The sequence below is a fragment of the Hippopotamus amphibius genome, chromosome 4 (assembly GCF_030028045.1).
Source record: "Hippopotamus amphibius kiboko isolate mHipAmp2 chromosome 4, mHipAmp2.hap2, whole genome shotgun sequence".
Taxonomy (NCBI): domain Eukaryota; kingdom Metazoa; phylum Chordata; class Mammalia; order Artiodactyla; family Hippopotamidae; genus Hippopotamus; species Hippopotamus amphibius.
Window position 1 is genome coordinate 38,721,341 of NC_080189.1, and position 21,191 is coordinate 38,742,531.

A 21,191-nucleotide genomic window follows, 5' to 3' on the forward strand; every position below is an offset into this window, starting at 1 on the left:
TCGCGTCTCTGCGCCTGCTGCTTCCTGCTGCCTGCACCGCCTCCCCCGCTCTCCGCCTGGCAAACTCCTACTCACTCTTCAAAATTCCGCTCACGTGTCACCTCCTCTGAGAAGCGCTGTCCTCCTCCCACAGGATGCCGTGCATGCCTGCTTCCTCCTCTGGCTTCCGCTCAGCACCTTTCTCCTCTCCCTGAGCCCCCCTTCTTTATCTACGTACCCTCTTGTCACCAGCAGAGCACGCGGGGCTCCTGTCACCGGGCCTCTGCCCTGTTCATGTCAGTAGGTCTTGGCTGGCACGAAGAAATCCTTCCATTTGTTGTCGTTGAATAAATGGCAGTGTGTCAGGAATTTTGTCAAGTTTATTATCCACTTAGGGATACGTTTAAATAAGAAACAGGTAGAGACACAGAAGCCTGGTTGACCAAAGAGAAAGCCACCGTCAACAGCAGCTCTTACCAAAGGCAGCCATGGTTTCAGGGGTCGTGGGGGTGCTCATCTGGCCAGAGGGAGCCCCGGCTCTTAACTACAGACCCTCCTGCATCACAGCCGTGCAGACTGGCGCGAGGAAGGGTGGCACAGTGGCTGTAGTCGTGGAGAAGACGGAAGTTCTAGGGCAGGGATCCTAGGGCCTGCTCTACAGGTGATGAGAATGTAGCTTTGAGCAGGTCACGTGGCTCTTGGAGGCTTAGTATCATCATCTTTAAAAAAAAAAAAAAAGATCAGGCTCTGTGATTCCTAAGGCCCTTTCCTCCTTGAAGACTGTGTTATGCTAATCCCTTGTTGGCTAGCTGATACTATACCCCTTCCAAATAAAAATGACCAGACCCCTTGCAGAGTGGAGAGAGTGTAAACTAGAAATTTAATGAAATTGTAAAGAAAATAATGTGATGACCTGTTTTTGTATTTTTAAGCTTGCTGTCTGGAGTAGATGATTTATTCTACACAGGAAAAAAAGTTTCAGATGATAGACAGTGAAATTAACATAAGCTTCAGCGTGTCTTACCGTGATCGCTTCCTGAGTGCAAAGGGATTGCCATAGTGCTGGAATGAACTCTAAAGAAAAGCTGACAAAAACTGAAAACTTGATGAAATTGAATGGCAAACATTAGTCATAGCTCAGTAACTAGAAAGAAGAGTAACTTGGGGACTTAATTTGTTTTGTATTTTGCAGAGTCTCTGGGTGGAGAGAACATCATTATACTTGGTTCAGAGTTTACCTGGAATTTCCCGCTGGTTTGAAGTGGAGAAGCGTGAAGTGGTAAGGATCAGAGCTTATTCTCAAGTACCTTCTCACCACAGTTGCTCACCTGGAGTGAGGCCATATGTTCATTGCTTTTGCGTTGGACTCGAAGTCCCTGGAAACACTCGTAGTAAGTTAGTGAGTGTTTGTGATATTGACCACTATGACCTAAGCTGACAGGGGAACATTACCATTGACCTAGCCCAGCCAGCCAGAGGAATTCCTCAGAAACAGCTATGACTGCAGCGTGTCAACAGCTCAGGCCCTTGAGTTAGAAGAACTGGAATTCCAGCTCTCCTAACTATTCTAGCTATATGACCTTCACTGTTTATCTTCAGTGCCAAGCCAGTGGAAGAAAATTATCTACATTATCTTATTTAATCACCATATCAGAGCTACAAGATATGTGTTCTTTTTTGTTTGTTTTTTGTTTTGTTATATGCATTCGTTTATTTCTGGATTCCACATAGAAGTAATAACAAAGAGTATTTGTCTTTCTGTGTCTGACTTATTTCACTGAGTATGATACCCTCTAGGTCCATCTACATTGCTGCAAATGACAGAATTTAATTCTTTTCTTTGGCTGAGTAATATTCCATTGTTTGTGCGTGTGGATGGATGGATGGATTGATGGATAATCACATCTTCTCTATCCATTCATCTATGGATGGACACTTACATTGCTTGCATATCTTGGCTATTGTACACAATGCTGCTGTGAATGCTGAGGTGCATGTATCTTTTTGAATTAGTATTTTCATTTTCTTTGGATAAATATCTAAGAGTGGGATTGCTGGATCATATGGTGTTTCTATTTTTAGTTTTTTGAGGAACTTCCATACTATTTTCCAAGGTGATTGAACCAATTTACATTCCCACCAACAGTGTACTAGGGTTCTCATTTCTCCATCTTCGAGGTATATATTCTTATCCCCATTTTCACAAGTTTTGACAAGAGGTTAAAAGCCTTTGCCGGAGGTTCCATAGCAGGATATTGAAAAAGGATAGACTCAGACCCAAGTTTTTCTGACGCCAAAGCCAGTTTTGTTTATCTCTTCTAGCTTTATAGGCAACATGAGGCCAGTGTCAAGCCCCAGCACAGTATCTGACACATGGTAAGGTCGTGCTGTAACAGTTCACAGTAGAAGGGAGGCTGCTGTGTTAGTCTCCCTGAGCACCAGCAGAGAGATCAGCAAGTGTCATTACAGAACCTGGAAACCACAGCACCCAAGAAGCTTTCACGCCCCCAGCTCTAGTCCCCAGTTGTGGGAACAGAGAGAACAGTTGCTGAAGGCAACCACATCCGGAGTGAGACCCCGCCCTGTGTCTGGGCTGCTCTTCAAGCTGACAGCACTCTGCTGTCAGCCACAGCCCTGCAATCTCAAGCATCTCTTTGCCTACCCTTGGTTCATCCATTATGGCTGGGACCAGCCACTTGATCAGCACAGTCCTCTGATGTGGACATTTTCCACTGATGAAAATTGTGCCAATTGTGAAAATATAATTTAACCCCTTCCTCTTTTAGGTAACAAGCCCACTCTGTCAATGAATAACGAGGAGCACTTCCTGCCCAAATCGTCCTCCAAGAATGGTTTATCCTACCTGAAATCTCTCTAAGCTGCTTCTAGTGATGCTAAGGGTTTAATGGCATTTTCCTTTCGCAAGGCTGAAAAATTCATACAGCTCCCTTAACAAATTGAACTCAGTCCAGCAGATTACATCAGTATGGTTGTGTTCTTGTCAGATCTGAGTCAAGGGCCCACAAAGCTGGTTACTTACATGGTAGACCCTGTTGCCTTCCATGGAAGAGGAGAGGCTGCTGGATTCAGTGCTCAGAAAAAGTCTTATTGTTATGCTTCCTGCTGAATGGCATGGGCCTTAACCCCCAGAAATGCTCTTAGTCATCCATGCTGCATTAACGATTCAGAGAGCCGTGTCGGCTACTTACTACCCAGAGCGTTAAATTCCGTGAAGTCTCACCAATGTTCCTAACCTTGGAAATATACACACACATACACCCCGCTAATAAAAAGCAGCATGCTGTTAATGATTAAAGGCGCATTACTAAACACAGCCTTTCAAACAGCAACCGCCTACTTTATTAGGATATGCAATCTTATATTCTGTCAGACAGAACAAAGCCACTGGGCTCTTTTGTTCCCTGAACACAGCCCACTTCTGACAACCTCGTGTCTTTCTCTTATTCCCACTGCCTGGCACATCCCCACCTTCTATTAAAGTTGAAGAAGAAGGTTTACTGCTTTAATTCCTAGTATAGAAGGTCCTGAAGATCTGGACACAGAGTAGGCACTCAGTACATACATGCCACACTGAACTGAAATCCCTTATGGACCATGCCAGAATCTAAAAGATTCTGAATACCAAAAGATACTTTCATAAGTTTGGCTCCAAAATTCACTTGGTAATAAACCTAATCTGATCTAAGACCATTTATGATCTTTATGTCACTTCATATGACTATTTATATATTTTACTACAGAAATACGAATGCATTTGATTAAAGGGAATGTCCTCAGACCCTGCTTGAGAATTACCTAGTATATTATATGCACCCAGTGTTACCTTTCTAAAATCAGAAAAATTCTGAGTTCAGAAACTTCTGGCAGCAAAAAATTTCGGGTGAGGTTGTGGGCTTTTATTCTCTAAATCGTAACCCCAGAACATATTACTGAACATATTCTCCCATTCTTTCAAAGATGCTAATGACTTTGAACTACTGTTTGCTCAGTAATTGTTTTTATTTTTTTCAAAGCAAAATATTTTTTTGATTAAAAAATAAGCTTATTTGAAACATTTTAAACAAGGTGGAAAAGCTATAAAATAGAATGTACAAATAATGATTCTTTTCTAAACTCTAACTAAAGATAATGACAATATTATCACACTTCACATCATATGCATCAGAAAATCTGTGTGGCTCCACTTTCAGAATTACTCAGAATCCGACCATCCCTCACCTCCATACTGATAGCGCCATCTAGTGCCCGATTTCTGCAGTCGTCTCCTGAGCGGTCACCTGCTTCTGCTCATCTGCCCTCCCACCGCTACAGTCACTTCTATACACAGCAGCCAGTGTCTTTTTCAATCTAAAGCTGTATCATGTAAAAATAAAGAAAATATATAATGAACCTGGTTTACCCATCATTTTACTTCAACAGCTATCAAAAAGGCCAATTTTGTTTCATCTACACCTGCCTCCATTCCCTTTTCCACTGGATTATTTTGAAGTAAATCTCAGACATCATATCATTTCATCTATGGAAGAACATTTTAGTCCATATATTAACCAAAAACATATCCATGATATCATTATTCCACCTAAAAATTTGAACATTAATTCCTTGATCATAAAAATATCCAGTTCATTCACTGTTCTCCAAATCTTTATTTTACAAGTGTTTGTTTTTGTCATTTGTTGTTTGAACCTGGACCCAAATAAGGGCCACATGTTGAAATTGGTTGACATACCTCCTAGATCCCATTTGATCTATAGGTTCCTCCTGAATTTTTTTTTTTTTTTCAGTTTTTTATTGTTGTTGTTGAAGTGACCAGGTTATTTATCCTGAAGTGTTTCCTTAAGTCTGGATTTTGCATACTGTGAATCAGTGGGGTCATTTAACATGTTTCTTTCTTCCTATATATATTTTGTAAATTGGCAGTTAGATCTAGAAGCTTGATAAGATGTTGTTATTTTGTTTTTATTTTTTGCAAGCCTACTTCATGGGTGGCGTTATATGCTCTGATTGGCAGCCAGTGATGCTCATTGCCCCATCCAATCATCTATTAGGGATTACAAAATGGTGATATTTTATCATTCTTTCTTTGTTTATTGATTGGAATACTTCTATAAAGAGAAATATCCACTCATCAGCTATTTTATTACCCTGCGGTAATGGAAAGGAAGGATAATGCTCTATTCCATCCTTTATTTACCAGTTTTCAAAATAATAATTTGATTCCCTCACACCCTATAAAGGCAACCAGAGAGGTTTTTGTTTGGTTGGTTTTGTTTTTAGTAGCAGTAATGATTCATGCATTTAAACATATTTGTTTTGTTTCAGTCCACTGCAGTTATTACTCTCATTAATTTTCAAATTGTTCCATTTTGTCCATTTTTGACAGTATCCAAGTTGTCTTTGTTACTGAGCTAACACACAGGACCAGATTATCAAATCAGCATCAACGTTTACTAACAACTTTAAGGCAATCAAGAGGCTTAGATTAAGCAGAGAGACATCTGAGACCTCGAGCCTTCTCTCCAGGTCCTTCTTTCCCACATCAATAACAATCCGTATTAATAGAATCTCTAAATGAGGTTCCCAGAGTTCCTCATACAGGAGGCACATTTAAATTATGAAATTTAAATTGTGAAACATTCCATTTTATACTCCAGAGAGTTGTCAAATTTCTCTGGGACATTCTCTAGGGAAGCATGCCTTATGGACCCTGGGTTTATTGACTGTAAGCAGTCCATTAGCTGGGCTTTCCCGCTAAGGGCATTCCATAGATACCATCTCTTCCTCCTATCAGTTAGTCTTAGTCTATTTATTTGAAGGTTCAATTGACAAGGAGATAAGACCGGATCACCTGCTTTCTTTTCTGTTCCCCAAGGACATCCCTCCAATAAAGGCAGTGGGTGGACCGCTGGCCAGCTGCTCTAAAGCCTTCCTCTAGCTGCCTTCCTTGCTTACTGGATTGACTAGGTAGTCCAGGCTTACTTGTACAATCCTACCTCAGACCCGAAAGCAACCATTTCTCCAATGACTGCTGATTCTTTTTAGTGGTAAATAGTAATTAAAGATCACAGTCTGGGACTAAAGGAAAATAATTCCTTGATGAACATTTTTACACATTATTCTTTGCACACTTCTTTGACCATCTCCTTAGAATAATTTCCCTAGAAGTGAATTGAGCTGTCAAAGGGTCCACAATATAACCTTTGATTCATTGATCAGCAATTGCATGTATCAATTTATGCTCAGTCTGGAGTATATAATCGTTCTTGGGAATAGCCATTTTCCCAGCATTCTTTTCAACACTGGGTGTTGTGTATTATTTTAGAATTTCCAAATAATAGACCAACAATAATCACAGTAGGGTTTTTTTTTTTTTGGCATTTGTTTAGTGCTCGTGGAGATGGTATGTTTTCATATATTTATTCACTCTTTTTTTTGTGAATGCACTGATTATATTCTTTGTATAGTGTTCTTCAGTATTTGAGATGTATTGATAATTCATCTGAAATATATGTTGGAAATATTTTCCCAAGTTATTATGTCTTTTTGTCTGTGTTTATTGTATTTTATTTTGTTTACTTTTTAAATTTCTTCATATTAATAGCACCTGAATTTATAAGGGGTGAGCCTGTATTTTTAAATTTTGGTCAAAAATACATAAAAGTTACCATCATAACCATTTTTAAGTGTGTGGTACAGTGGTGTTAACTATAGCACATTGTTGTGCAGTATCCGCTGAACAACAATTTCCCTTTTCCCCTTCCCCCAGCACCTGGCAACCACTGCTCTACTTTCTGTTCCTAAGATGTTTTGTTCACTTTTTAACTTTCAGTTCATCAGAGATCTCAGACTTCTTCTTTATGATTTAGCTTTTGTGATCATAAAACAAAAGTTTAATGTCCTAAATAGTTGGAAAATAAAGTCCTGTTTACCACCACCCAGGTAAAGAAACAGAACATTGCCAGTGACACCCTATAGGCCTCCCGTGCATCCTTTCCCAATTACTACTCCCTCCCTCATCATAACTTTCATGGTGTCCATTCCCTTGCTTCGTTTATTACCTATATATGCCTCTTTAAATGAGTCCATTTAGTTTTGCCTGGTTTTAAACTTTATACAGGCATACCTTGGAGATGGTGCAGGTTCAATTCCAGACCACCACAGTAAAGCAAATCACATGGATTTGTTGGTATCCCAGTGCATATAAAAGTGATATTTACACTATATTGTAGTGTATTAAGTGTGTAATAGCATTATGTCTAAAAAGAATGTACATACCTTAATTTAAAAATACTTTATTGCTAAAAAAATGCCAAAGCAATTACAGTAGTAACATGAAAGGTCACTGATCACATTTCACCCTAACAAATATAATAATAATGAAAAAGTTAGACATACTGTGAAAATTAGCAAAATGTGACAGAGACATGAAGTGAGCAAATGCTGTTGAAAAAAATGATGCCAATAAACTTACTCAACAGAGGGTTGCGTAAACCTTCAATTTGTAAAAAACACAGTATCTGTGAAGCACAATAAAGCAAAGTACAATAAAATGAGGTCTGCCTGTGTAACAGTGTCATACTGTATATATTTTATTGTAACTTCCATCTGTCACTCAGTATTATTTGTAATATTAGTCCATGTTATTATATATGACTTGTTTGTTTTCATTGCTGTATAGTATTCCATTGTATGCTACAATATGCGTATACATTCTGTTCTTGTTGGACATACAGATTTTGGAGATGATTATGAACATTTTTATATGTTTCCTGGTACGCATGTACCCAGATACTTTTCCTCAGATATGTGCCTAGGAGTGGAATTGCTGGATCATAAAATATAACATATAGATATCTTCATCTTTAATAAATAATCCCAAAATGTTTTCCAAAGTGATTGAACCAATTTGAACTTCCAACAGCAGGAATTGAGAGATTCAGTTGCTCACTTGCTGTTGTCATTTTTTTGCCATTCTGGTGAGTGTATACTACCACCATAGTATGCCATTGTGGTATTATTTTCTACTTCTTTGATCACAAATGAGGTTAAACACTTTTCATATGTTTAGTCGTCATTTGGGTTTCTTCCTTTGTAAAGTGGCTATGTTGTTTTTGTTTTGTCCATTTTTAATTGGGCTGTTTGCCTTTCTCTTAATGGTTTATAAGAGTCCGTTATGTATTCTGGACATAGGCTCCCTGGGTGGTTTTACATGTCACAAATATCTTCTACTTTCTCGTTTATCTCTCCTTCTCTTTTATAGTGTCTTTTGATGAATGTATATTCTTAATTCTGACATAGTCAAATTATTCTAGTACTTTTCAGTGTTGCTTTAAGATGATTTAAGTGACCTTTAAAAACTCTATTTCCTTAACTGAAGGAACCAATATTTAAATGTGCTTATTGTAAAGCTTGAATTATTGTACAGCTGAGAGCTTGGCAGACCTTCTTTCAAAGGGAATGTCAATGACAGTGACAGTCACAATGGCATACATTTGAAGAGCATTTTCATCATTTTCACAATTAGGTCTCCCATATGACCCAGAATTGTGAAGTCATTATGATTCTGTTTGGCTCTCCTTCAACAAATAGATCCTGTGGCGTATATGATCCTCTTATTTTCTGTAACTCCCAACTGTGTGCCATCCTGTGCCACCTTATGGTGCTGTTATGTATACAGATGGGGTCCATATGGGCATATGTCCCATCTTCCCAGCTGGGCTGAAATCTCCTTGACATCAGAGGATCTGTAAATGCATCTTTGTGTCTCTTGTGGTACTTTGCATTAAGTATGTAGAAAGGTGCTAATAATATATAAGGCCCTTGAACATTTAGCCTTCAAAAGAAAACAAGTTTTAAATGACATACTTGAATTTTCTGTTAAGGATTAAGTTGATTGTTGCAGTGCTAATATATAATTGATGATTGCTGATTATCCAAAGTGCATTTCAACCAACAAATATAATCACTTTCTCATCACAGACCTTACTAGTGAACAGCTAATTTGCCTTCCACATCCTTGTCTATTCTGCTGGATGGCCCCTGGTAGAGATATTGTTGGGAGCCAAGGCGGAGCACAGATAATTGAGAATGTGGATGATGTACTTTTTTTGGGGGGGGGGGGGCCATGCCACGCAGCATGCGGGATGCAGAATATTAGTCCCTGGGGCAGGGATCGAACCTGTGCCCCCTACAGTGGAAGCACAAGGTCTTAACCACGGGACCACCAGGGAAGTCCCTTGTCTTTCTTCTTGAATGTCACAAAATCCAATATATACTTGTGCTCATTTGTTCTCAGGTAGAAATGAGTCCTCTGGAAAATGCAATTGAAGTATTGGAAAATAAGAATCAGCAGTTGAAGACTCTGATTAGTCAGTGTCAGACAAGACAGATGCAGAATATTAATCCCCTGACCATGTGCCTGAATGGAGTTATAGATGCTGCGGTTAATGGTGGAGTTTCCAGGTATCAAGAGGTGAGGATTAGATATTGTTGTTTGAAAGTTTTCCTATGTGATTTCTTCAAGTTTCAGAAATCTTTTTTTCAAAATATACACACATCACATCAGCCTGCTAACATAGGGCTACAATTAACACAACCAGACTTCTTTGTTAAATAGAGCAAACACACAGTCATTTGTGATGCACACTTACTGTTTCCCAAAATGTGATATTTTGAGGATAAAAGTGTGTGTGTGTGTGTATTTTCTTAGATGAATAAAAGTAGTGAGGGTATCAGGATTGTTTAATAAATGTCTGCCTAAACTCATTTCTCTGAGCAAAGAATGGGTCTTGGACATAGAAACTTCTGATCTTGTTTGGAAGATGCTTTAAGTGGATTTTTCATCTGCAGTCTTATTTTTAAACAGAAAGATACAGTAACTTGGAAGTTGAGGCCACCATCTTGATCATTCTGAGTCTTAAGGCAATTTACCTTAGGATGTTATAAAGCTTATTGATTTGGATTTGCTGTTTGTTTTACCAAAGATACAAAGTTTATACAATCTCTGATCTCCTTTTAACAATCATTCCTTATAGTCCCATCTGACCACACTCAGAATCACTCTGTCTGCCCCTCAAAAGTGGTGTATAATGGTATCATTTCTTTAAAGATGGCTTTAAAAAAACAATAACTATGTCTTTCACTTCCTTTGTAACTCTCCTGAAGTACACTGACTGTCCCTTCTCTTGTTAGGCATTCTTTGTCAAAGAATATATCTTAAGTCACCCTGAAGATGGAGAGAAAATTGCACGGTTAAGAGAGCTGATGCTTGAGCAGGTAAGGGGGGCAGAAGCCCATCACCTTCCCCTTCTTCCGCATAGATACGTACTTGCTTACCCAGAGACCCATCTACGTGGTTTTCTACATCAGTGATCTACCTGAAGCTAGCAGTCAGGGATTACAGATTCACTTGTAATGTATCCTAACTTGCTCATTTCTACTTTTTCTTCCCACTTTAATATGAAAAAAATAAAATAAAAACAAAACCAAAAAACAATGAGTAGACTGTGGCAGCCCCTTATAAAAAACAGCTTCATGTAATCTCTTGGAATGTTCTTTGAATGCTCTCTCCCAAAGACTTGATGCCAACTTTCCACTCAAGATTTTGGGATCAAGTAAGTTCAGGCCAACTCAAAGTGAATGAATAAGGAAATGAATGAATGAGGTACTTACTCAAATGTTCGAATCAGCAAGTGGGCAATCAATAGCCTTCGCTTTAAAACAGTATGATGTTGTGCAGACTAAGCCTATTATATGATACGGACAAAACCAGATACAGTCTCATCATTTTCAACTTCATAGGAGCATAGTTGGTCTTTATTTCTTTGGTTCCATCAAGTACGAAGAACCAGAGTGACTAATCTGTTGCCTGCTGTGCCCCTACTGATAACTCTTGGCCTGAAAATGGTTTGAAAACCTCTGAGGTGGGAGATATTATGGTTGGGAGGCTGGGTTCAATAGGAAATAAAGGCATTTTATACCCATGAAGAGTGGAATATGTACGATAAAATGTGACAAAAGCATCTCTTTCTACTTGATAATACTAAGTTAATAAACAAATAAAGCATGCTCTTTTGGGTTAGGAAATGATGAGGTTGTATCTGGTTTTAGTCCCTGTAGGCTTAGTCCACAAAACTTAATGCTGAAGGGAGAGACGTGGCCATGGACGAGGGTCACGGCTGGAGGGGGTCAGTTGTTCAGCTTCTGGAAAAGAGAGAGGAATTACTTGAAGTTGACCCGCAAAGAAATATAGAATAAGTTAAACTCTCATTGTGGCCCTGGGGGTGTTGTAGATTCTGGAAATGAAGTGAGCAGCTTAGGTTATCCAGTACTTAGGTCTATGGAATGACTTTAGCCTTGGTTGATTTTTAAAAGTCTGTATTTTACCAGCACAGTCTCTTGTGAGTGGTTTGCCTCACCCCAGGATTCTTACCTGCTGTATTCAGTCTGATTGAATTCTTTCTCTCGAATTAAAATCAGAAAGGCTAACTAAGAAGCCTCTCAAGAAAAAGGAAATCAAGGAACCTTTGTTTCCTCCACATCCTGCCCAGTTATGTTCCTGGGGCCTTGTGGAAAGAGCTATGGCCCAGGAAACATTAGATCCCATCATAAGCCAAGTGGTGCGACTGCCATGTGACCCTGGGCGAGTCACATGTCTTTGTGGGACCATAGGAGGGGGTTGGCCTGGACAGGGCACCGTCCTCTGGACCTCTGTAAGATGTTTCAGAGAAATGTCTGGTAGACACGGAGATGCGTAGCCCCAGTGCCCCTTCCAGAAAGGGTTTGTGGCCCCACCTGCTAGAAGATACCTTGGGCTCTCAGGTCCTCCGGCACTGCCTCTGCTGCAGGGAGCCACCTGGCCTGAGAGCCCCACCTTCCCGGATGACCTGCATCCAGTGACTAGGGAAGAGATACAGAGCCTGGGCATTTGGGCCCAACACGGCGCATCTGTGACAGACGGTTAAAGGTCCGTAACTCCCCTGGGGTTGGCAGAGGCTGCCAGGCTGCTGTGCAGGTCAGTGTTTGGTCACGTCCCGCTTCTGCCCCTCCCTCACTCCCACAGGCAGTGATGCCAAGGATGTACCCCGATAAACATCCTAACCTCCATGCCATGCCAGAGCCTACTGCTGGGAGAACCCAGTCTGCGGCGTTACCTGAACGGAAGGAAGGGCCCCTCCCAGCTAGTGTCTAAGCTGGAAAGGACGGAGGAGGCCCCTGCACGTAGGCTCAACGCCTCCATCCCTCCTACCGTCCCACAGTGACCGGGCTCGCCCTTTATGCCGCAGCCATATGCTCCACTCGAGCTGTTACTTTCAAGGTGCCCTTGATGTTTATTTCAAGGTATTTTTATTTTTATGCAAATGTGCTGGTGGGGGATGGGCATCCAGAGCAGAAGTTGCCACCGTTCTGACCCCTTCGGAAGGTGCTGGATGCTCTCACCCCCCAACGGCTGTAAAGATAAAGGACCATCATCGTGATGGGTGATTTGTTTTCCTCTCAGCCTCTGGAATTCATTCTTTTGACCACTATAGCCTGGGGCATTTTAAAAAATGTAAAAGACAGCTGCTACTCAAATCAAAGGAATTAGGCACTTTCGATACCTGTACAAAGAAAAGTTGAATGTTTATATTCATCACGGTGTAGGTTCCCACAGCAGGAAAACTTTTAAAAGTAGGAGCTGTTCCTTTTTTGCATTATAATAAGTGAACATGAATAATACTTTTTTAATGAAAATAAGAAGCATAGCAACTGTTACAGAATTCCTGTTCATGGTTCCTTCCTCCCTGACAGGGTTTGAAAATCTGAGAGAGGGAGGGATGTGGCAGAGGAGAACCTGATGGGAGAGAGAAAGGAAACACAGCAGAGATGGTGCCATCCAGAAAAGTGGTCCCTTAGGGAGAGCCAGCTGGCCCTTCTAACAGGGAGCCCCCATTCCCTCCCCATCCTGAGAAGTGCAGGCAGGGGACAAGGAGACATTTAGCTGTTTTAAAACGGTTGTTGTTATAGGTCGAAAATACATGGGAAAGAAACTTGGGGTAGTAGGAAAATCAAGTCTTTGGAATCAGAGAGACCTATGTTAAAATTCCCATTTGTCCTTTAGTAAATGCAGAATTTTCTAATCCTCAGTGTCCTCCCCAGTAAACTAAGGATTGTTCCTATCCTGTCAGATTGAGAGATTAGCAATATTGCATGAAAAATGCATGGTACCATGCTTGAATCTCCCAGCAGGCACTTAGCAGAGGTACTCATTGATGTGGATTTTTTCCTTATCTTACTATCAAGGCACAGATTTTGGAATTTGGCTTGGCTGTGCATGAGAAGTTTGTACCTCAAGATATGAGACCCCTTCACAAAAAGCTGGTGGACCAGTTCTTTGTGATGAAGTCCAGCTTAGGGATACAGGTATGTACACAAAGTGTCCATCGGGGGGCAGTCTGACCTCTGCCATTTGCTTTTTGTTAGAAGGACAATGAAGTATCCAATGGTGACATCTTTTGGTTTTTCTACCAAACCGCATCATTTTGCCAGAGAGCCCTCAAATATTAATATTGCATTAACTTCTATTTGCCACATGGAACTTTTATGAAAACAAAAAAGTAAATGAGAGAAAGCTTAATAATACTGAAACTTATCTTCATAAGGTCCCCATATAAAGATTTCATGACGATTAGAATGCACATCTAGTACAGCGAAGTACCTCACGAGTGATTTTTCCCTTACAATTACTATTCTAAAATGTTGTCTTTACTGCCTCTTTAGGAATTCTCTGCTTGTATACAAGCCAGTCCAGTCCATTTTCCTAACGGAAGCCCTCGCGTGTGTAGAAACTCAGCACCTGCTTCTATGAGCCCAGATGGTACCAGGGTAATTCCTAGACGCAGGTAAGTCATATTCTGAATTATCTGACAAATTGGCATCCCCACAAGATGATCTGAAGCGATTTTCTCGTTCTTTATGGCACAGTTTGTCAAATACGCTATTTCTTAATGAAATAATTAACCCTCGAGGCAGCTGCAGACATCTGCCACTGGTAAAACAGCAACAGCATGAGAAATAAATAAACTCGAACATTTGATCATCTCGCGGCAAACAGGAGACAACAAAATGGGATGTAGATATCTTTCCCTTTGGTATTATACCATGCCAGCATGTGATGAAGTGCAATTCAGAGACTGACTTAACGACCATTTTTTTTTCCCCCTCAAAACAGCCCGTTAAGTTACCCAGCTGTCAACCGATACTCTTCCTCCTCACTGTCCTCACAAGCTTCTGCTGAAGTAAGCAATATTACAGGGCAATCAGAAAGCTCTGATGAAGTCTTTAACATGCAGGTACTTGATTCGCTTTTTTGTCTGGTCCTGTTTATTCCCTTTCTGTCTCAGTCATGAGCATTTCCGTTCACCCTGCTGTGCTTAGGTACAGACTATGAGCGAGCACTTGACTTAAGGACAAAGCTTTAAACGCTCGTATTGCCTTGTTGGTCTCTGGCGTCTACAAAGCTGATTCTCTCAACGCTGCCCCTTCCACCCTAAGAAGACCTGAGCGAGCCGTGGGAAAGTCCTGGCAGGCTGTGCTGGGGGGAGCTTTGAGCTCTACCTGTGCGTCAGGCCTTCAGTTGGGACTCCTGGAGCTTGTCGCCGGTGACGAGCTGTCTCTTAGCATTTCTAAGTGTTTTGTTTTTTTCTTTAAGAAGATATGGTTTAAGGGTCCATTGTAAAATCTCTCTACTTAGGTACATGTTGGAAATTTCCCATAATAAATTTTTTTTTTTTACAAAAGGGTAAAAAGAGATTTTAGGGATTTTAGAGTCAGTGTAACTTGCAACCAGAATTTGTATTTAGACACAGCTCATTGGGGCATTGGTAGTAACTCAGTAAGACTCAGCTGAAATTTTCCTCCCCTCTGTCTTTGGAAAAGCGGCACAATACATAGTGTCAGATTCATGCTTTGAACATATTACATTAGAGAAAATGCGAAGGCACTTTCTCTGCCTTGTAGAAGCACTCACCTATTTACCTTCCTGAGGCCAGGAGTCTTTCTGCTTGTGCTTTAGTCAGGGAGCCGCTGCTAACTGGTCCAAAGTCATAGGATGTGTGTAGCTGAAATGAACACAAACGCATTCCTTTGGGGGGGGTCAAAATCTCAGGTTCTTAATTCAGACAGGTGTCTTTATTAGTTAGTGAGATTTTTTCCATATTTCTTAATGGATTTTTTTTTCCAATTTGAAAAAAAAAACATGATTTTGTTTCGAATGTGTCAGTGCCGTCTGCAGCCTCTAAGCCGTGTTTGATAACAGCTCCCGTGTTTTCCAGCCAAGTCCATCTACCTCAAGCTTGAGTTCTACTCACTCCGCCTCACCGAATGTGACAAGTTCTGCTCCGTCGAGTGCCAGAGGTCTGTGCCAGGGTGTGGGGGGACGAAGGGTGCCTGGAGCACCTTCCAGCCCCAGGAGCTGTGGTGGCGCTCACACACCCAGGCTCCCTCCTCCAGATGGGCCCAGCCCTCCATACCCTGACGACCCTCTCTTTCCTTGTCTTCCCAGCTTCTCCTCTGTTGTCTGACAAACACAAACATTCCAGAGAAAACGCCTGCCTGTCCCCGAGAGAGCGGCCGTGCAGTGCCATCTACCCGACACCCGTGGAACCTTCTCAGGTAGTCCTCGTGGGATGGAGATTCTAGAAAACAAGGAAGAGTCTGGGTGTTGCTTACCTTGTCTCTGCAGAAACTCATGGTAGCTGCCAGGGGCCACCAGATAGGCTGTGTTGACAAGTCTGTCTGGGTGAAGAGCGCACCTCTGCCCTGGGCCCGTTGTCAGGCATTTCTGTGTGAGCCACGTACCTGATGTGGATACACGGGTAATTGCCTGAGCGGTAAAGCCTTACCGATGGGGAAATGGGAAGTGATTTTACCCACCTCGATCCGACTCTGTATTCTGTTGCTGCTACTTGAACATTAGGAGGGGTGGTTGGGTAAACAAATTGGGGGTGGGGTGGGGTATCTGTTTGCATGTCTGTAACAAATTTGGAGGAACTTCTGACATCACCCAGAGACCCTTGAGGAGAAGCATGGCTGCCCAGTAGTCTTTCTTTTTGCCTTCACCTAATTCGAGAGAGCTGCCGCAAATTCCTTGCTGAGGTACCAAGGAGCAAGGGGCATGTCTTTTTGCCTTTGCCATTCTTCCTTAATGCACTGAGGAGCAAGCAGCTGAAACCTAGGGCCTCCCCTTGCAGCCCTAGGGAGTAAGGCACATGGCCCTCACCACCTGCCCAGACTAGCTTTTGCAGTGACCTCGCTCAGTCCAAGGGAGAGCAGGGCCAAGCCTTTTCCCTCTGGGCCCTTCAGGTGCGTTGAAGGAGGGTCTCAAAGATAAGATTCATGTGGAGCCCTGAGTTTACTGATTATTTGGGGATGACTTAGGAGCAGAGAGTAATAGTCATTTATCCTCCAGCTCATTTCTCTGTTTTTCTGCACCATCCTGGCAGAAGTCTGTAGCTACATCTGGAAATGGATAGGAGTGGTTGGGATTTGGCTTGATTGGTTTATCTTTGCTGAGTGTGTGATCGTCCCCAAAGATCCAGGATATCTCACCCGCACAACACTGATGTCTCGCAGAAATCTGAATGCGTTCGGCTGAACCAGCTAACTGGTTTTATTTCCCTTTGTCACTTGATGTTGCAAAAGTATCACAGTTTGTTCCATCTGCTCCTGGTGAGCATGACACCAGCATGGGGGACTCTCAAAGATTTGCTGATTAGCCTCTCAAATTTTCTGCTTTTGGTCAAATTTGAAGCAGTGTGTATGTTGCCAAAATTTCAATAATACACATTGCTCTGATGCATCTACTTTTAAGGACTTGGTGCCTTTTTAATATGTTAGGTAGAACCATGTAAAACTGGTATTTTTGTGGGTTGAAAACATATTGACCATTTCATATGTTTTAATCTAATCTAGGATTTAAAATGTCCATTCACTAGAGATTTTTTGAGCTAATATTTCTCCTTTAATTCTTACTTGCATTTCATATGGCCAGTCTAGCATTTGTATTTACAAAGAGTGCCATAGATTAACTGCTTACTGTTTATATTTTCCTTACATTTTATTACAAAACTTATATGCCATTTATATTTGAAATCTAGTATAGACTTTTTTTCTAAATTTATTTTATTGGCTGTGTTGGGTCTTTTTTGCTGTGCACGGGCTTTCTTTAGTTGTGGTGAGTGGGGGCTACTCTTCGTTGTGGTGCGTGGGCTCCTCATTGCCGTGGCTTCTCTTGTGGAGCATGGGCTCTAGGTGCGTGGGCTTCAGTAGTTGCAGCACATGGGCTCAACAGTTGTGGCTCACGGGCTCTAAAGCGCAGGCTCAATAGTTATGGCGCACGGGCTTAGTTGCTCCAAGGCATGTGGGAATTTCCTGGAGCAGGGCTCGAACCCGTGTTCCCTGCATTGGCAGGCAGATTCTTAACCACTGCGCCACCTAGGAAGCCCAGAAATCTAGTGTAGACTTTTAAAACACTGTTGAAACCTAAAGGTCTTCTCCCCTTTTTCCCTTAAATATAATTGAATTCTTTGTTCCTAGGCTCATCATACCATATTAAAAAAATTTTTAACAAAAAGGTTCAGTAATAAGATAATTATCTCATTTTCTAGAAGGTCTCACATGTCAGCATATTACATCATAAAAATAGATTCTTGTGCCTTTCCAGAGGCTGCTGTTTAATCATATTGGAGACGGGGCGTTGCCACGCAGTGACCCAAATCTTTCTGCACCTGAGAAAGGTGGGTGTAAAGCCAGCCCCTCCATCAATCCTGAAATGTGTAATGGTTTGTTTTGTCCTCATTTCCTCCAGTCTTCCGTGTGTTTGTGTGGAGGGCAGATCTCCAGACCTTTAATGATCTGGACTAATTCACTCTTTAGGAAATGAATGAAAGACAGTTATTTCTGATTCATTCTTCACAAACTGTGTTCTTGTAGGATTTGACAGCAGAATCTGAGCAAGGTAGGGACTCCTCTGTTCAATGACTTTCGGTGTCATTCAGTGAGTCACCGAGGCAACGCCTGCACTACCTGAAACAAAGTGGACAATTAGGCTACTTGTTCAGCACAATGAAAATAAGCAGCTTCTCAGATGGATTCCCTGGTCCCACTTTGGGTCTGCTTTACAAAGCTCATTCTGCCAGCTCATCTGTTGTTTGTGGTGACTCAGATGCTGTTTAAGAATTGCAATCCAGTGCATAATGGAGTGTGCCCTGCCTCAAGGTCACATGAAAAATGAGAAACAAACACATGCATAGCAGTTAATAGCCAATTAGTATCGGTCTGTGCAGCATAGCAGAGGAGGAAGAGCGGATTAAATGTGACCTCCTCAGCTAGGGGGATGGGGATGGCAACAAGGTACCCGTTCGCCTCCCAGGGTCAAGCCTCAAAAAATCAGAGCCATCTGCAAGCCAGTGAACTGAGTCACTAATGAAATATCCATGTAAAGTGCATTTTAATTGTCCTCATTAAGATCTCAACTGTATTGTCATTTGATTACATGGATACATTAAAATTTTCCTTGGGAGATAGAAATCAGTGACACTGTAGCCAAAATTATTTTAAAACACACATTTTGCTTTAAAGTTACAAGTCAAATATTGATCTTTGTCCAGAGAACTTAGGAATGTGGTCTTTTTCCCACCATGTATGCCAAAGAAAACCACAAGGCACATTTAAAAGTATTTTACGAGTGGTAGTTCCATCCGTTGAAAGTGGTGACATGAAGAATGTTAAAAATGCTGAAATTCTAGATATGTCCATCAGGTGGCAGTGTCTGTTCAGGGAGCAAGCTACTGGAACTCTCTAAAGGCTTCATTCTGCAGACCTCATTGCAGAGCGGCTATTTATAACTTTGTGCGTCTTGCCCTTGTTCCTAACGGGGTTGTTCCATTTTTCTGCATCTTACTGAACCGTGGAGCAGGCAGATTACAAAAAAGGAATGGTACTGTCAGTATTCCAAATTATTTTTTTAGGACGTTCTTCACTATCGCCCATTGACTTTAGGAGCAAGGGCCAACAGGATGGCGTGGCTTGGCTGTTCCTTGCCAGTAATTCTGCCAGACAGTGGAGATAATAGCGTGCCGCTGCCTTCCCCCTTTTGGCATGCCACGTGTCCAGAAATTTCTATTAAAAATCAGGTTTGAAAATAGTCTCGTGACTACATCTTCCATCTGTTATCCAGAATCTAAGCATGTTTGTCATTCTCAACAAGTTTCTACACTCTCGTGTAGAGACGTGTAGTTCTGTTTGACGGCTTGAGGGAAAGAAAGAGACACGCTATCACCCAATTAAATGTCAACTATGACGGTGAAGTAGGCAGTTAAGTAAAGGTTTGGTATTTAGGAAGTTTGATGTTTTTTCAATCCAGTTGATTTTTTCATTCTGGATAATTCTGACTCTTCTAAGATTTCGAGTGTTCTCAGGGCGAAGTAGACCGTGTGTTTTTAGCTGTGTTATTCCCTTCCAGCTGTGAACCCCACCCCTAGCAGCTGGAGCCTGGACAGTGGGAAGGAAGCCAAGAACATGTCGGACGGTGGGAAACTTATCTCTCCCCCTGTCCCTCCAAGACCCACACAGACTGGTGGGTATTTGAAGCATTTAACAATCACTTTTATAAAATAACTTTTATTGACTAATCCAACTTGTCCTGAATTCCTCAAAAAGGTAGGCATTTGGTGTCCAAGGTAAAAACCTTAGTAATAGTTATATAACTCGTTCGTAGTGTTCCCCCTCTTTCCTGAACTCCTGTCACACTAAGTCACGCAGTGTGCCACTCCTATTAAGCCGACAGACAAATGTAGAATGTTCTTTTCCTGCATACCATCCTCAGAATTTAGGGGGTACCCTGACCTTGCTGAGCCACTAGCATTTTCTCTATCCTACACTTGAGTCACCTTCTTCTTACCAACCTTTGCTAACTCTAGCCACTTTCTTCAGGACTGACGCCCCGGTTTCAGGTTGCACCAAAATAGGACTGACTTCACTGTGATTTGGATAGGCTTGTGGGAAACAATTCACAGTGTATCCATGGTTATCTGCTGCTTAGATGGTTCTGTATTCAAGGATCATATTTCTCAAAGGGTTTACTCAAGGCACTGCATCCCCTAGGGTGGTGGTTGAAGAAGCAAAATTCTTAGGCTTAACCTCAGACCTTCTAAATCCGAATTTTACTATTTTGGGCCAAGGCCCTAGAATCTGTGTTTTACCACACCTTTCTAGATGTTGAGAACCACTGAAAAGTATTCTTAAGAAACTTCCTTTGTGAGTTTATAACAATAATAGGTCCCCTTTCCTCCTGAACAAGCTGTTGCTTGGTGCCCTGCATGTGGGGGCGGTTTTTAAGAGGGGCTACCCTGTTCTACTAACTCTATCCTGGTGATGGGGAGAATCTTTTCAACACTTAACATACATTTAGAGTAGTTTTGAAGCGTTACAAATACAACTAGCCTAAAGGCAAGAGAAAATATGACACCGTTTTTCACGGATTTTTCTGGATTGGTCATCCATTTTTCATTTGCTGTATTTTAGCATCTCATCTTTCTAGTCTCTCTTTTTAACTAAGAAAAGAAAAATGACTCTCTTTTTAAAATAAGCTATGTGCTACCCAGTTTGTTTTATACTCGCCAAAGCTAAAAGTCACCAATAGATTTGGAAAGACACGTGAGATCTTTAAACAGAACAAGAAATAACTTTAGCCTTAGTCGATAATCTGCATGAGTCGGTCAGTATGACCATGGACGTTTAAAACTCATGAACCGGTAACTGGTATTTTATTCATGATGTCCACATAGGCCACCTCCAGTTTATACCGGGTTGTGTACCTAAAGCTGGGAACTTGAAAAGCATTTTCTAAGGAACTATATATACTATTCATGGTATTAAGGTTCCTGCTAATTCAAACTTGTAGACAAGGACAAATAGTTCTAAAATAGAACTATTTTAGGTCTTTCCAGAGGAACATCACTGTAAACATGCAGCGGGTGCAGGGGCGGCTGTGCGTTTCACAGTGATGGTGTCAGGGATGCCTGAGTGGAGAGGAAGAGGGGCCCAAGCAACAGTAAATCTTGACTGCTGCCAGAAATACCACTCCCAGTCAAGCTCTGCTTCTCTCTACGTACCTGCTGTTCTTCCATACGCAACACCCACAGCTGATGCGC

General features: G+C 41.5%; 1 protein-coding gene across 8 annotated transcripts in view; it reads left to right on the forward strand.

Moving 5' to 3' along the window:
• Positions 1-21,191, forward strand: part of DOCK4 (dedicator of cytokinesis 4) — a 444,122-nt gene that overhangs the window by 415,902 nt on the left and 7,029 nt on the right. For 5 of the 8 annotated variants that reach the window (XM_057733986.1, XM_057733987.1, XM_057733989.1 and 2 more), the window contains 10 exons: positions 1,172-1,258; positions 9,296-9,472; positions 10,192-10,275; positions 13,282-13,401; positions 13,759-13,880; positions 14,210-14,330; positions 15,312-15,393; positions 15,542-15,651; positions 17,702-17,774; positions 19,502-19,615. In XM_057733986.1, coding sequence (XP_057589969.1) covers positions 1,172-1,258; positions 9,296-9,472; positions 10,192-10,275; positions 13,282-13,401; positions 13,759-13,880; positions 14,210-14,330; positions 15,312-15,393; positions 15,542-15,651; positions 17,702-17,774; positions 19,502-19,615 — 1,090 coding nt within the window. The remainder of the gene's footprint in view (positions 1-1,171; positions 1,259-9,295; positions 9,473-10,191; positions 10,276-13,281; positions 13,402-13,758; positions 13,881-14,209; positions 14,331-15,311; positions 15,394-15,541; positions 15,652-17,701; positions 17,775-19,501; positions 19,616-21,191) is intronic. The other 3 variants (XM_057733993.1, XM_057733994.1, XM_057733988.1) reach the window with 2 other exon arrangements.